The following is a 17569-nucleotide window of genomic DNA, read 5'->3' on the forward strand; positions in this document are numbered from 1 at the left end:
AATCTCTGTGTATTTTCACAAGGCAAGATCTCATCTTTATGGAGTTAAAAGGACAGTGTGGTTCATGACTTTCAATATCACAGCTCTGGTACAATCTATTGTGTGGTACCGACAGAAAATTTGTTTTCTGCTGATATTGAGCCAAGTAATTCATCAGACTGAAATACAATAATAGGGCTGTTGCAAATGACAGCATTGTTCTCTTGTTAATATGCATAAATATATATTTATCCACAAATGTAGCTTATACTTTTTGAAATTACGAATTCAAGAGTGACTAAAATACAACTTAATATGGGACCGGTAGTGTTACAATGAACATTATAAAAGACATTAACAGCTCAGACTAAACGCTCCAACAACAACCACAAATGCAACACTGACAACATTTATCAACATTTCAAGTAGCAGTGGTCTATGTCATGTGCTTGCGGCTATATTTAGTAACAAACCAGTAACTGTGAACAGCTCTATGCAGAGAGTGAAGAAATGTTTGAAGTAATGCAAGATGGAACAAAGACTTTAAAGGCTTTAAAAGCATTTATTTATTTATTGGCGCACATGATTTGTAAACCTACATAATAACGGTAGAATGAAACATGAAGGTAAATGTACAAGCAGGATTAGACTGAAAGATCCGTCACCTGAGGACGCTTGGCAGCGTAGAGAGCGTCCAAGAGCGACGGTATTTCAGTCTAAAGCAGGATCTACTTCCAGAAATGAACAGCTAATATCTGTTATGTATGGACATCAAAGTTTGTGATTTCCTTCAGTACAGAACAATGAAATTCATCAAAGCCTACATTAAACACTAATAAGCACTTAGTGTTTCTGCCAGATTGTCTTGATTAAACACTAATAAGCACTTAGTGTTTCTGCCAGATTGTCTTGACTTACACTTGGTATAAACAGCTCCAACATGAGTAGTCATTAAAAGATTGATAAAACAACTCTGACATGGTCCAAGTACACACAGAATACATTCAGATGGTTGGGCCACTTACTGCATGTATGCATGCCTAGGAATTTTCCAAAGTTTGGTTTAGACTTGACATACTCTATGTAATGTAGCTCCGGTGGGCACCAGTGGCATGAGCTCACAGTCCTTGATTCTTGATTACATCCCCCTCCAAGTTTTATTGCAGGTGTAACCATGGCCTTGTAATTGTACATTGTCAGTAGATCACTAGATAGCCAGATAACAGTACAACTGCATGATAATTCTTTAGGTCAAGTACATGTGGGAGACCATCCTACACTGGAACTCAACCACTGGATTTATTTTTCCAGAGGGTCACCGGACACTAAGCATATTGGGAAGAGTGGATTGAATACATCTAAACCATTCTGCACATGGATGATTTACGAACTATGTAGTCTAGTACAAATTTGGGACCAAACTTGGTGCTGTGGTTCTCTCAGAGTCAGTTTTCAAGTGGTAAGAAGACAGGAAAATCATATCATATTCACTGATGAGAAAAAGATTACAAGATAAAGAATTCATTCAAAATTTCACTCTGAAATATTAATGTGACAACACTATGGCCAAGTCAGTCTACAAAAAATCTGAATTCCTACATCCTTTTTCACTTAGAAGTTTTATGAAACAATAAAAATAAGTACTTATCAACTAAACTTTCTGATATGACAAAGTGAAAATCTATATGTATTAATTCTATTTCAGAGAAACCACACACATGGAGTTACAAGACTTTCACTCGTACTCGTACTCATCTTTGAAGGAAGAAACTCTTGAAATGACATTTTTTACATTTTACATAGACCCTCGAGAAAAACGTTTTTCTCGAGGGTCTATGATTTTACATAGTAATTTGATTTGACTACTATACAAACCTGACATGAAATACATCTTACCATATGGAGGATGTTTACATGATTGGTGAGCATACTGACTTGAATACTGTAGGTGTAATATTCCCAAACATTCAATGATACAGACTGATCTGTGCAGACATACTGTATTCTATAAACATTCTTTGGATACAAAATCTAAGCAATATAACTATTGTCACATCAGTAATGAGAAAATGGAAGTGTTCAAAAAGACTCCAAGATCGAGAAGAATGCTATATACCCTGACTACATTTCAAATGTTTCTGAGTCTTCCCAGTGGTTAAAATTCACAAACAGGAGACTGAAAAGAGTTATTTAGAACATTAAAATTTGGTGGGAAAACTTTAAAATAGAAAACGTAGAAAATGCAGTGTTTATAACCAGTGGAAAACAATTGTTTAATAAAAGCACAAACGATGCAGTCTATAGAAAATCATTTTAGAAGCTTAGTCTTACAGAAATGTCACCAGTATGTTGACAAATCTGTCTTTAAATGCAACTACTGCCAGCAACTCCTGTGATGAACTTTTCTGCATGGAACAAACATGGACCGGTACAGTGAACAGTGATAAACCTGTAAACATTACCAGAAATGGCATTCCCATGTCATTTTAGTTTGCTTTTCCTAAATGTACAAAAGGAAACAGAGAGAATGGCAGATAAATTACAACAATTCAAAAAAACATCTACTTCAGCGAAAACATTGAGCACACTGACATTCTGCCAAGTTCACTTTACTGGAAAACTTTTAGCTAACCCTTAGTCAATAGTACAATCTACACCTAGCTAATTTTCTATGAATCCAAAGCTTACATGAAAGAATTGTATGGGAACTTTGACTTTGCAAATAGTGATTTGATTCGAGAGATCAAAGTCAGATAGCAGCAATTATGTGGGATATAATGTCTGAGACATGACTTCTTTTAAGTCTTGAGATTAAAAGCTAGAAACAACTCCTGACCATCTTACATTAATCCTTGCATAGAGGAAATTTATAAGTACAGTTAATAAATTCACATCTGACTTTTACCATTTACCAATTTTTTTGTGTGTGGGAAGGAGAGATTGAATTTCTAGTAAGACTAAAGATTAGTGGGCCCACATTGGACAATTATACAAATCAATATAATTCTATGAGGTCCAGTTACTTCACAAAGATTTGATAGGCCCCCTAAGAAACCTAATTCTTTTCCATAAAGAAGGTCCGCTTTTCTGGTATGTGCTGACATCTAGCAAATACAAATGTTTTGCTTGGACAAGAGATTACCCCTTTTATTGGTAACACAGACTGTGGGTTAATATAGACACTACTGTATCTGCAAAACACCAGGACCACTTGACTACTTCCATATTGGTCAATTATTCTAGCCAATCAAATACAATCTTCATGTAATCACTCCTGTGTATGTTCAAAAGAACTAATATTCAATCACACACAATCTAGAAAACTGCTATGGTACTCTACAATAGAAATTTTAGAAAGCAAATTCTATCTACTGTAAAGTACTGGTATGTCATAAAAACAAAGTTTACTATTTGAAGAATTGATTCAAACCTTCAGATGATAAATAATTTAATAAATAAATAAATAAAGTGATAAAAAACACCTGTAAAAAGGAATACTTTAGTCTATCATGCATTTTACTAGTCACCAATGACTCATCTAAGTTTTGAAAAAAGTCACAATATTTTTATTTGATACAGAAACTTAAAACTTGGCCATTGATGGCAGTGTCTTAAAGAGGCAGTCCTTCAAAGGGGCGGTTCTCAATCCCTGGTTCTCACATTACTGTTTGTTGACATAGACTGTTCATGTGATTTTTAATCCGTCGTTCTCCTTTGAAAGTTGTGCTCAGTTTAATACTCAAGTTGATCAAAAACCATTCATCTGTGTCACTTATATCATGATCAAGAAGTCATAAAAATTCAAATCTTTCTGTTTCATCAAATTAAGTAATATGAATTCATGATTTTGCATAAGCTATCCGCTATTTTTCACAGATACACTTCATCAATAGCCATTTTGAAGTTCTGCTTCCTCAAGAGGTTGCATAGTCTATGGCATGCTAGGGTCGTCCTCTCTCAAAATTACCGGTGAATTCAGGAGGTACATCAGATGTCTTACGATACACTAGAACCTTCTTTCCAACCTTGCCTTCTGGAAAATGAGTATGGAAGAAGGAAGACACCTGCCAAGGGAATGAACAAATGTGCATTATTTTCATCACTGCATTGAAGTAGATTTGTCTTCAGGGCAAACCTGCAATTGACATGACTAAAGGACAAATTCATCGAGGTTAAAAAATAAGTAAAAGTAACAAGTAAAATATTAACTGACCAGCAGGGGGTAAAACACTTGCGAAATCGCAGAGAATTATTCTCTGTGATTTTTCAAATGTTTTATCTTCCACTGGTCGGTCAGTATTTTATTGTATCCATTTTCACTTGCTGCAGTTTATTCCTTTTTTGAGGTCATTTGTAATATTCATGGAGGTTATGTTTACAAAGACAAGATTGTTCAAATCTACTAAAACTACTTTTTCAGAGTTTATACTTCGTGATTACATGTCTGACATTTGTCGGTCACTGCAGCTACCAACATGAAATGTGCTTTCTTTCTGAGCATACTTACATCTTGTTGACATATATTAGATGTTTATTTGAGATATTGTCCAACAGTGATCTTACTGCAGAAGATGAGATTCCAACATAAGATGGAATATATAGAATAGTTGGCAGTACTCGGTCAGAAACTGATGAAATCATCATGAGTTATAACTTGTTTTCTTGTTACAACAATGTCAAGTATGGTGTGAAAGCTAGTTGAAGTACTGACAGTTAAACAGACATGATCTGAGTTTTCACACATAATTGCACAGTTTATCCACTAATTACTAGTTCAATGGAATGTTCCATGACCTTGTTCTCTATTGATAAATACATGTATAGAGGCAGTTTAATGTCTAGGTGTATTATCAACTTGAAGCTATAGGGTATCTTTGCAATTTCTCTCTTTTTTCCACCCTCTCTTCCACCTTCATTTTCAAACCATACCATTGAAGAGAAATGATTGAATCAAATGCGACTGGTATGCTATTGGTAATATGAGAGTGATTAAATATGTTACTTAAAGATGTATAAAGTTTTCTTAGATTACTGAGCTGCTTACCTGTTTGTAGTTATGTTCTTTAAGGAATGCTTTGATTCTCTGCAGATTGGAAGTAAAAAAAAGTGAAAAGATGCTGTCATTTAAATCAAACCAAGTTTCATTGCATGGAATACAACACAGTGACAACACTGTGCCAGGAAAGTATGGAAACCAATGGGGATTGGATTTTTATGCCCTCCTTTCCCAATGCTCCGTTCAAAGACCTGACATGGCAACTGATATTTAAAAATGCAATTGAACTAACACCTGTATGAGAGAGATATACAACATTTAAATAGATGTCCCTGTGCACATGTACAAAGTTCAAATAACTCATGTTTTTGTATTTACTGATAAAACATCTACATGATATCTGTCTGCTTTTGTTTAAACACCTAGGAAACTCTCCTTGCTTGTTTTTGTCAAAATTATTGACATTAAAAAGACTATGTATAGATTCTGAATTTCACACTTTTTGCAATAACCTCCATGTGTCTGACATCACCTTTACTATTTTTTCTCCTTGTTCAACCCTTTCATTACCATGGTTTGGTCCAAACAAATTGTTATCAATGGTGATTGTGGACCTGTTTACAGGGACTTGGGGTGATCAGGTTAAATGAGAAACTTTTATCAATTTATTAAAAATAAGTAAAAGTAATGAATTAGAAGATGGTGAATACAATGTACAGTATGGTTTATAATTTCACTTTATGAAGATATGAATAGATAAGAACTGTGAGTTGGAAATACTTACACCTTTGAGAACACTGTAGAAGACAAGAATGGTGGGTTGTTTATCCTCTCTACTGTATCTGGAATTTAGCCATTTCTTGGGGTTTTTATAAAACCTGTCTGCTTCCTCCATGTACCCTGTCCTGTTCTTCCAGTTTGGTGAACAATCCAGAAACTTCATCTTAACATTGGCATGCAGATGACTGTCATCAGAGAAAATAATGTCATTCGTAGCCATAAAACCAAATATTGTATTGAAAGACACATATATATGAATTGTGCTCATTAAGGGGTTATCAGTCATTAAAGCTGATGCACTAGAAACGTAATTCCTTAGTCTGATGTCAATCCCCCTCCCTCCTCAAAACAAAATTCCTTAATCCCGAAATTGAACTATGTTCATTGTGTATGGAGAACTTGATACCAACCTGTGCAAAAATCTACACATGAATGCAGATAAACCAAATTCAAACGTTTGCACTTTTTCAACATACCAAAAGAATGGTTTGTGAAGATAGTTCAGAAAGTGTTGATTTATCATGATTTTTCCAGGAACAAGTGTATCAGCGTGTCTAAAAGACGCGTTTCATAATTGTGCAACAGATAGGTCATTACTCAGGGTCATGACTTGCAATTAGAATACCATGACCATGACTAAGTGACTGCATACATCTGTAACAAGTCACAAATATTCTCATACAAAAACATTGTCTATCCTGCAAAATTTATCAGGTTATTACACTGATATCAATTGGTAACCCCTTAACTTCTAGGAGATGTATGGATGCATATGTAATGACCAGGCCTATGATTTTACTGGTTACTGTTCAATGTAATGTTTGCACAGCAGAGTAAAAAACCCACATATTATGCACTGTGATCTTGACTTTTGACTGGACAGACAATCCTACGCCGGTATCAGTGTAGAGAATTTGGCTCATGAAATACCTGATGCATGTCAAATTGTAGAATTGTTATGATAGGCGTTGAACAGGTATGAATATAGCTGACAATACAGCAACATTTTCCACAAATTTCGGTTTGCAACGGACGTTTCCATGCTAAAACATTTACCTGTAGTATGGAGTTGAATGACATGGCATCAAAAAGGTGATGGATGGAAGAGTATCAGGATCCTTGGAATTGTGACACATGTTTTGTAGATATGGCATTAGATCCATGGTGCCTCGTTGATGTATCATACCAAAGTACAAAGCCACAGGTAAATTGGTGATGAGAAGACTTAGAATCAGAAACGAACCCCAGGATACCTTTTTACTGTAGTGGTACATTGCCATACCTGTAGAAAAAGAAATTCATGTTTTATATACACTTATTTTGCTTACTACTATTCATATTGATGCATGGGTTAGCATGACTAACTGGTACACTGGTAGTTACATGAAGGAAGAGACGATTTCTGTACAAGACTTAATTGCACATAGATTGAATACTCACCACAGTAGAACATGGCTATCGGCAATATAGATGACAGAAAGCGGAACTCCTTGTGGCTCAAAATACTGTAAAAACACAGGAATTCAACGTTTGCGGATATTATTTTAGAGGATTTGCAAAAGACAAGAAAAGACTTTAAAGAACAAATTTTGGTAACTAAACTAAAAGTCCTAAAAACTTTATAAATATTTGAATTCAATTCTGATAACTACATTTTATATCAAACCTGTCAGAAAATATTGTGACTAGGGCAATGGCACTATCTTTGACATCAGTTATGTATATTTTATGAGATCTGATTTATAGCATTCTGAAGAATGACTTTCCTTAGCCATTGGCTACTGCATCAGTGCTATTTACATCTTGCAGATGTATAATACAGATGCACTGATAACCTCTTCATCTAATTTTGCTTCATAAATAAGTTCACAATTTTATTGAAAACAAAGTATTTGGATCACACCTTTGGTGATCAAACAGTTATACGAGGTATTAAAATTGATATTTTTGTAATATTTGAACAGAGCAGTATATCACAACAGATCAGTCATGTCACGTCCCTCTACCAAGCACCACGCTCATGTTCAACTATTTCAAGTCTCCAAAAAATGCATAAACATAATTTTAATTGACTTGTTAACCCTTTGCAGCCCAGCTCATTTGCATAACAACGTACAGTGGAGACCAGAACTCCCATCATTAAAAGTGTATTGTTTATTCCAAATTTGAAAAAAAGTGGCTCAAAACTGACTACAGCAACCTGAAATTATTTTAAAGCTTATAAAATTTCCTCTCCAATGATATACTGCTTATGGGGAATTCAAGAGATTTTCTTGACACTTTTCCTCATCAAATGAAGCTGGCAGCTGATTTATTGCGCAGTTTTACACTTTCCTTTTCAGGTACGAAGTCCCAGATGAAATAAAAATAAACAAAACACATAATTTGAGTGTGTTTCTTAATTTTTTACACGATATTATTTTGAAGATCAATGTTATTCTAATTTTGCAATTTTTCTAGCATCATAGAGCCGAGAATTTTCCGTACATATTATTACATATCATCAACCAACTTGTGCAAAATTTCATGGCACATTGAGGAAATGTTTGCATCATTTTTAAACTTCTAATAACGTAAAAGTAATATTGAACACAAAATTTTCAAATTTACAACAAAATAAAAGTATTTATTTATAAAGGTGTCTGTATTTCAAGAAAATGAGGGTACGATAGTTCTCTTTTTGGCGCCTGTACATCCGCCTTTCTTTCCAATAAATTATAAGGATTGAAGCTCAGACAGTATCCGCTAAGGGGACAAGTAAGCATCTAAACTTTGAGATACTACTTGACTGGTTTGGCTTGCATGTACTGGATCATATGGCCTTTGAATTTTATCATAGCCTAATCAATCGACAGCTGGCGAAATGACCTTAATTTGCAGGAAAAGAAAACTGAACGCCCGAGGTCAAGATGAGGTCGAACTGAACATATGATCATGCATGGTTGGGGTCACCGGCAGGCACATCGAGTTCATTATCATTGACATGTAAATACTTTTGATATCGGTTCTTTGGCATTACTTTTGTGATCCCCGGTACTTGTAATCTGTCGTCGGTTGACCAGTAGTCATTTACATCTGGCATGGTGTGAATTTTGATCAAAATATTTTGCTATGAATGCCCGCATTTCATCAACCTTCATCTCACACCAGTACTGGTTTACGTCAGCGCAAGGCCATTGACACTGAGTCGCGCAGCGGTTGATTTCATCGACAACTTGTTGACGGGAAAGGCGGCAGAATAAACAGAAAAAATAATCTGACGGCTGAGCTCCGATGCCTAAACTATGATAAGAACCAGATTCAGCGACCAGAAAATTTGGAAGATCGAAATTTCCTACCATGGGGCGACCCTATGGGATCTACAATTTATTGGGCGCTTCCGGTTGTAGTCTGCAGCATGTACTTGCGTAGCACTGCACCGATCTCACCTACGTCGATGTCACTCACTGTTTCTACGTCTTGAAAGCAGAATCAACAGAAAAAATAATCTACCGGCTAAGCTCCGATGCCTAAACGATGATAAGGGCCAGATTCAGCGACCAGAAAATTCAGAAGATCAAAATTTTATACCATTGGACGACTATGGATCTCACGCAAGATATCGGGTGCTTCCGGTTACAGTTTGAAGTCCTCAAACTGGAGTATTTGCTGTAGCGCTGCATCGATCTTGCCAACATTGATGTCACTCACTGTGTCTATGTCTGGTAAGCCTTAAAATTCCTCCTTTTCGTCATTGTTAAGGAGGTACGCTACCATTCCAAAAAATGTTGGGACATTCTTGAAGTTGACTTTTCTGAAATAATCTTTATGTGTACAATGCAAAGATATGAAAAAAACATGGGGTACCCATGCAAAATTTTTGAAAAAAAACATGCCAAAATTGACAGAAAACCACTAAATCTCCCATTTTGCAAAATTTGCACTTACCAGCAGAATCTTTATTTTATCACAAACGATTAACAGATCCCAGTGTGCATACCAAATTTTTGCATTGCCAGGACAGCTGCATTAGGACAATCAACTAAACTTTGTGATGTCTCGTCTTAAAAATTAAATATTAGACCCTAAATTTATCATTTAACTGTAAAATTAGTCTTTTTTAAAAATGTAAACTTCATATAAATGCACAAAATAATTTTCAAAATGTTAAAAAGTACAGCAATATCTATCAAACAGACAGTGTTCTTTGATTTAGAAGCAAAAAAGTTGGGGTCACCACGCAAATTTTCTTACTAAACAGCAAAAAGTGACGAAAAAAGTGAATTTTGTTAGACCTGAGATTTGACCCTCTAGCTTACTGATATTATGTCAGAGCTACAATTGTTAATTATTCTCTACTGATCTTTCAAAATAAAAATGACTGTCGATTTTTCAGTGCAAAAATATAATTTCGGTTGTTTTGATTCATAAAAAACTTCTGAAAGAAATATTATAGGTCACTAGCATGATTTTTTGCCATTTTATCCTGTTATTCACGCTCAGCAGGTTAGGTAGTCTAAAAGGAACATGTACATCTTCTGGACAAAAGAGGGCGCTCTCCTATATAGAATGGTAGCGTACTACCTTAAGGAAATTCTCATGATTTAGGCATTCGAGGGACAGACATACGTGATTTTTCAGTGAGGGATATAACGCGACGGCAGGATGTAAACAAAAATTTAAATTCAAACTTAACGACGCGTCCGAGAAAACATCGATCGATTTTGTGCAAAAACTTTTAATGGCAACCTGTATATTTATGAGCGGGAAAATGTAGCCTAACATTTGCTTAGTACATCATCAGAAAATTATGATACGTTCATCACGGAAAACCGTTAATTTTCCCACATTTTCAAATCGACCCGGAAGTCTGGAATGTTCGGGCGCTTTGGCCGCACCCTAATAGGGCGTTTGAGGGCATTCTGGACTGCAACGGGTTAAAACAATACATAAACATGGTACATTGACTGACTTAACCTGATGGTGATTCTGTACTGCATATCATATCGCAGCAGTGTGTATCACAGTCACAAAGCAGTGTGTGTCACTGTCACACAGCAGTGTGTCACGGTCACACAGCGTGTGTGTGTCACACAGAGTGTGTCACTGTTACACAGTAGAGTGTGTCACTGTCACACAGCAGTGTGTGTGTTTGTGTGTGTGTCACTGTCACACAGCAGTGTGTCATGTCACACAGCAGTGCATCACTACACAGCAGTGCTGGTCACTGTCACACTGCTCTTCTGGCTAACTCTGTTTCTTGAGCTGATTATGCACTGCTTAGCCTATACTTGCAATTTTGCAATTCACCCTATCATCTACAAACACACACACACACTTACCTGTAGACAATGACAGTCCAAAGCATCAGGTATATCAACTCTCTGTACTTTGATTCTTTCCAACATTTTTGGACGCCAAAGTAGAATGGGACAATATGTGTTCCCAACATAACTGGTATTCCAGTGACAGCGTACCAGTAGAATGGATGTGACCCATAGTTGGCACCAATGTTCTCAAACACATTATACTTCAGGAAATTGTATTGCACAAAGGTCCACTGAAAAGTCAACAGATACAAAAGTCATCTTGTGTGTAGTATTGGAACCAGGCATTTGCATGGTGTCTGCTTTTATTTTTAATTATATTCCTAAACACCTTTCAAAAGCTTCAATTATTCTACGAGTACAAAGGATTCTCCTGCACAGAGTTTACTCTTTAGAGATCCATTTTCAATGATTTTAGGGCTAGGGACAGTCAGTAGCATAACACATGATACACAATCAGTGTTTTCTATAGAAAAACAGAAATGAAAAAAAAACACTATAAAGAGCATATTAGTCAAAGTAAATTCTGCTGTTACTTAAAGGCATACTGTTACCTGTTCCAATTTTGCCACAGTTACCATGGAGAGAGAATATCTAACCAATCAGAGATTTTAAGCGTGTGGCTGCTTTTTAAAAACAGTGCCCTCACATGGGCATTTGAATACCAAGGAACGCCCCTTTGACCAAATATGGGCATCTTTAGATTAACAGGTGACTGTATACCTTTAAGTTATCTCCAAGCAAACATTTATAATCTTCATAATCTGTATGAAACAATCAAGTTGAAGGACTGTCATGTCACATAAACAACTTATTGTTATCAATGAATTGCTTTGGGTGATGCAAAACAACAAGTAATATATTTACCTGTCCATAATAGAGTTTATCAATCCACGCTGACCAAGCACCTGCACATATTCTACAGTATGGAGAAAGACGTAAAAGATGAAATGACACAAGTATGAATCCATGCATGATAAGATTGTATTCTATGTATCATTGTTATTGTCAGCATAGGACTTAGTACTGGTAATGAAAAGTAATGAGTGTTGTCTAATTTTGGTACACATATTATATTGATACTGTTGCATAACACACTAAATGATAATCAAATTCCATCTTCTCCATTCTAAATTTGTTATGAAAGATTTCTATTTGTTTCCTTCTCAAAAGAATGTGAAACTTCTCATTTACAATGCTCTTATATAGCCTGTCATATACAGTATAACTAACACATCAAACAATACAATGTAACTGGAATGGTAACTGAATGACGACATTGCACAGATTGTAGTGACTACGTGTATGTGATTCATTGACACTGTATCTGTATCAGTTGTTCCTATTCATTGGAGGTAAAGAGAATAACCTTGATAATTGATAAGTGTTTGGTAATTTCCAGGTTTCCATGAAACAAGAGGGACCTAAAAACCTCATCCGTGACTTACCCAACTGGCAAAATTCCAAGGAAAATTAATCTGAGTTTACTTTCTGTCTTGATGAAATGCCAGAGACAAAATGGCAGCCATACGATGGCAGCTGTGGGTCTGATGATACAGGCAAATGCAGCGATGGATAGATAGATCCAGTTTGGAAACCTGTCAAGATTAAAATAGCAAACATCCTACATATATTACACTGATCAATGAAGAAGTTCATGGGTCATTTTGATCTATTTCAATCTGTATGAGCCTAAGTATATTAAAAATATAACATGACCAATACCCAATCATTCCCATTTACCTGTACGTACATATGACCACTGTTTTGAAAACAATAAAAATGTATCAAAGTCCCATGTGAAATGGTTAAAGAGACAAAATAGGTGTATAAGGAGGTTCACGGGTAAAAGGTGTTGGTGTTCATTTGGCAACTGAGGATCTTGATAATCACTGACTTCGTTGTACATAGTACGGTTTTTTGTCTTCTATTATATACTTTTTACATCTAAGACCCAATGTACCATATCTTCATTGCAAATTTCAGTTCTTCTACAGTGACTATATGTTCCAAGCAATGCAATTTTGATTTGCACGTACATTGCTTACATTTTTGTCAATGATATGAATAATATATATACAACAGCAGTGTTTGTAAATATGTTGATTGTGTTTGCCTTCCTCGCATGCCAGTGCTATCTTCCATTTTCTCACAGTCTCTAGTTCACGATGAAGTTTATTATCTACCGGTAATGTAAAGTGATGTGCCCTCAATGTCTTTTGCAAAGTCTGCAAGAGCTAGCAAAACATTTTATTGATAAGTAATGGGTTTGGTAGGCTCATGTATGAGTTTGAAGAATGAGAAACTATCATACTGCCAATGAGGGGCTGTGAATGAGTATACATATGTCTGAGCTATGCCATTGACCACATACATCCTACCCATGATGCATTCTCTCTTCTCTCTCTCTCAAAGTACTTATAAACAGTATCACAGAAATACACACACCCAAATCATTCTCTGTTGTAGCTCTCTCTCTCTCTCTCTCTCTCTCTCTCTCCGTACATATAAACAGTATCACACAAACATGTACTCTCAGATCATTCTCTGCTGTTGGTTGATGCTGACAAGTGTAGACAGTATAAAGTGGTCTCACCTTTTGGTTTTCTCATTCAAGTAGTTATCTGGCCATGGATAGTAATAAAGACCGATGATTAGGAGTATCATCTCAGTTGTGTTAGACAATGTCCTTGTTGAAATGTAACATACAAACCATGATGTCAGATAGCACAGTAACTGATATGTTGGTCAAGGAATACTCTATTGTAGAAGAATTGTTATCTTCCTATATTAAAGGGCAGAATTAGAATTTGACAGCAAAAGTCGCTATCCTGGGTTTTTCAAATCATTAAATATCAGATGATGGAACAATTTGGTACACTGATTTTGCATTATTTTGACTTCACATCTGAGGTGTCACTGGTAGTGGTAGAGTATGAAATGTTCATTATTTCGCTTCCCAAAAAACTTGTTTTGAACCAAGAAATATTTGTGTAGTAATGTTACTAGTATATATAGCATGTACTTTCTGCAGTGATACTGTAAGCTTCCTGACCAATATATGAAAAGACTTGAGTCATGCAGACAAATACTTATGATCTATTTAAGCAGTAAACCACATCAAGCCACAGTATACCACGAGATTTTGACCAATTCATGACATATGTGCTCAAGCGATAGCAAGGTGTATATATGGAGTAACTGGTCAAAGTTGAGTGGTATACATGTTGCTGAGGTGATTTATTGCTATTTATCATAATATTAAATTGAAATTCTGGCATGAAATGTCATAAAGGGAATTTTTCTCTAGCTGAGAACTCATGCCTGTTCCAACAGTGCTATATTGTGAATATAGCTGAGCATGATTATTTTCATGTCTTGACAATCAGATTGCAGTATTTGTGCCATCAATATACTTGGTACGATATAATTTTATATGTTGTACAAAGCCCATCTTTCAATCTGGATCAAACAATTTGTAGTTTTGTTTCCCACAATTTGCAAACTGTATTACAAGTTTGAAATTTTAGAGCAAGTTTACAATACTTTATTGACACATTTGAAAAATCTTTATTTACTATATGAGCTAGCATTTTTTATTTAAGCAATAGTGTACCCCTCCCAACCCATAATGGACGAAAAGAAACTTTGTACGACATGATGTACGAGGTGAAGCCGAGTACATTCTGGAGTGCAAAGTTTGCTTGAGTCCATTATGGGCCGTAGGGATACATTATTGAATTTGTAGATGTAGAAAACATCTCAGACCACAATTCTTGATAATCGGATACATTATCAGTAATAATCTGAGGGTACGATGTCATAAAATTCACTGGTATTGACAAAGCTATGATATAATTTCTGTTAAACAGAGAAAAAGGCTTAAACTTTGCTTAGGAGCTTCGTCAACTGAAGCACTTGAGAGAATGGCTGTAAAATCTCTGAAGTTAGACTCTGTACACCAAAAAGGATACAACCCAGTAGGCTGTTTCTGACCCGAATAATTTTTGACCGAGTTTGTAGAGGTAGACATCACCAATTGCGGCAATCAATCCTTGAACAAGTCTGGGCATAAGAATCTGTCAAAAAAAATGTGCATACATGAATTGCAATACTTTCAAATGACATCGACAGAATACAATCAATTTATGCTTGTCCCCCAACCACTGATTTTAACATCTTAGCTCTATGATTTTGTTGATAATTGGATTAAGTCAACAAGTTTTATATGTACCATACCAGCACTAACAATTTGAGGAAGTCACTCAATAATCAAAGATGCTTATATACATCATAAATAAAGTGGCTATTTGGTGTAAGTGACACACTGAACAAATATTGACGGGCTTATTAAAGTTTCATTTTTTCCTCGTGCCATAACTTTCATTACTTTTTACTGTGCAGAGTTAGAACCAGGAGAATCACTAAAATGTTTCCTTACCAGGACCATTGGTGATCTATTTTCAGCAACTGCATCGACTTGTACAAACCTGCAAACATCAAAGGATGAGTATAGCCCTGATACCAGCTTTCCATTCCCACGTCAAATGTCCATATGTGTGAGAGGTTAAGGAATGACATACTACGCATATACACAAATTTTTCATGCTTGGGGACATTCTCTGGTTGTTAAAGTATTTTCTCTCCATGCATTGGAATGGGAAATGTTTTCTGCATCTCACTCATCATGCAGAAAAGTTTCTTACATTTGCATCATGTGACATGGATCAACCAATTCAAACTAAAGCATATCAAATACTGTCATCAAACTTGCTGCTGAAAAAGAAATGGTTTCAATGAGACAGGTATACGGTAAAATCTACACTTCAGTTTGCACTACCAGTGTTTCATCTAGAGAGGGGATGGGGAGATTCCCCCTCTGTTGACATGTTGGCACCCGTAGTAATTTGTCAAGAGGGGACCAGGCCCCTAATGAAATGGTGCCAGTTACACCTTAGAGATACAAGAAGAACACATGAACAAGTGAAATCCCCCCTAAATCTTCTGGTAAAGGGGGAAAATCCCCCCTGTTGATTCCATCCTGGATGAAACACTGCACTACCAATATCTAATGCTCTCATTTCTATGAAAGGATATCCATAAACCATGTTGTGAGCAACCTCCAATGACTGCCAATATTCATCAGCTACATAGTAAGTCTGCACCAAAAACACATTTAAAAATCTAACTAAGAGCAAAACTCCAAAGAGGCGAAGGGGAGAAAATTTGACACTATCGAGGAAGAGTTGTTGTCTTTGTTTCATCCTTTCCTCTGCAATCAGCCTCTCCAGGTACTCTTTTTGTTCTTTGATGCTTTCATAGTCATCTAATTCACCCTCACTGACTGCCTCTCTCATAAGCTGTTCCGTTGAGATCATGTCATCTACCATCATTTCTCCGTCATCGTCCATCCTTGTGTTGGCTTGTTCAGAATCCAGCGATTCTTTGCCGGGGAATGTTTCATCCCCAGCTCTCGATCTCTGTCTCAATTCTGTCTCTAGCGACATAATGGCAACATTCAACACAACCGCTGGGTGGCCGCTCCGTCTGTAGACGTTGCAAAGATTTGGACTTATTTCAATCAAGGATGTATCCCTTCCTTTCTTCTTGCGCCAATGCTTCAACGTTGACAAACTCAACTCTGAAGGTTCATTGACACGAACAAAGGGCATAAAACAAAGGTTAGAATAATGCACGACATCTTGTGTAGAAATTGTGAGCAACCTTTACCCGTTTTCTGTGCAAATTTGTGTTAGACGGCGTATAGCGCATAAAACAGGGAACAGAAACACATAGATGTAGCGTTTCATCGTTCGTTTGCTTTATTCTGCAGCCTGTATTCAGACCGATCAGGACCGATCGGATATGTACATATCTACAACATCCCCACCTACGTTCATGGTTTGCACTATTCATGACCTTGACGATGTAGACCATCAGTAGCATAAGGGCAAGTAAACACTTTTGCTACTACTCACCTTATAAACTTGTGGAATTGATACTTTCTTGGTACTGTCAACGCTGATTAAACGTTAACAGCTAGCACAACCTTAGCTAGCACGGTCGATTTTGATCAGCAAGCAAAGAAAGCTGCCATCTGCTAAGATGCAGGGTAAGGGCGCCGCCAGCGTTCTCGAAATTTAGGTAGAGTCAGCGTCAGAATCAGAATGCCACCGATTCGGAGCAGTCAAACAAGCACATTTTTGAGCAGTCAAACAAGCACATTTTTGTAAACGTCTTCACGAAAATAAAATAAAATCTGAACGAAGAATGACTTATAATCTCAAAACATAATACCTAGGTAAGATGTGGATTCACAAATGTCCAAAGGTGTTGGTTTCGTCACTTGTTTGTGTGTGATGTAAACGACAACACTCATCACCAATAGCATATTAGGCCTAAAGTCATCCTCAGCTCAGTCCAATTTTATTTCAAATTGTGATATACATATATAGCGCTGTTTAGTGACATCCACAGTCGTTTTGCGTATACAACAGAGCAAGAAGGA

At 36.3% G+C, this 17569-nt stretch overlaps 1 protein-coding gene across 1 annotated transcript; it reads right to left on the reverse strand.

Annotated features, from left to right (window-relative positions):
* Window positions 1-521: 521 nt before the first annotated feature.
* LOC139120961 (GPI mannosyltransferase 3-like) lies at window positions 522-17179 on the reverse strand. Its single transcript, XM_070685549.1, is given in 15 exon segments — window positions 522-4043; window positions 5024-5062; window positions 5760-5940; window positions 6812-7037; window positions 7196-7260; window positions 11077-11294; window positions 11929-11980; window positions 12510-12659; window positions 13658-13800; window positions 15036-15140; window positions 15296-15305; window positions 15503-15578; window positions 15581-15618; window positions 16159-16702; window positions 17040-17179. Coding segments are annotated over 14 exon segments (1836 nt in total). The 5' UTR covers window positions 16569-16702; window positions 17040-17179; the 3' UTR covers window positions 522-3920.
* Between the last annotated feature and the right edge of the window lie 390 nt (window positions 17180-17569).

The sequence above is a fragment of the Ptychodera flava genome, chromosome 21 (genome assembly GCF_041260155.1).
Source record: "Ptychodera flava strain L36383 chromosome 21, AS_Pfla_20210202, whole genome shotgun sequence".
In the NCBI taxonomy this organism is placed as follows: domain Eukaryota; kingdom Metazoa; phylum Hemichordata; class Enteropneusta; family Ptychoderidae; genus Ptychodera; species Ptychodera flava.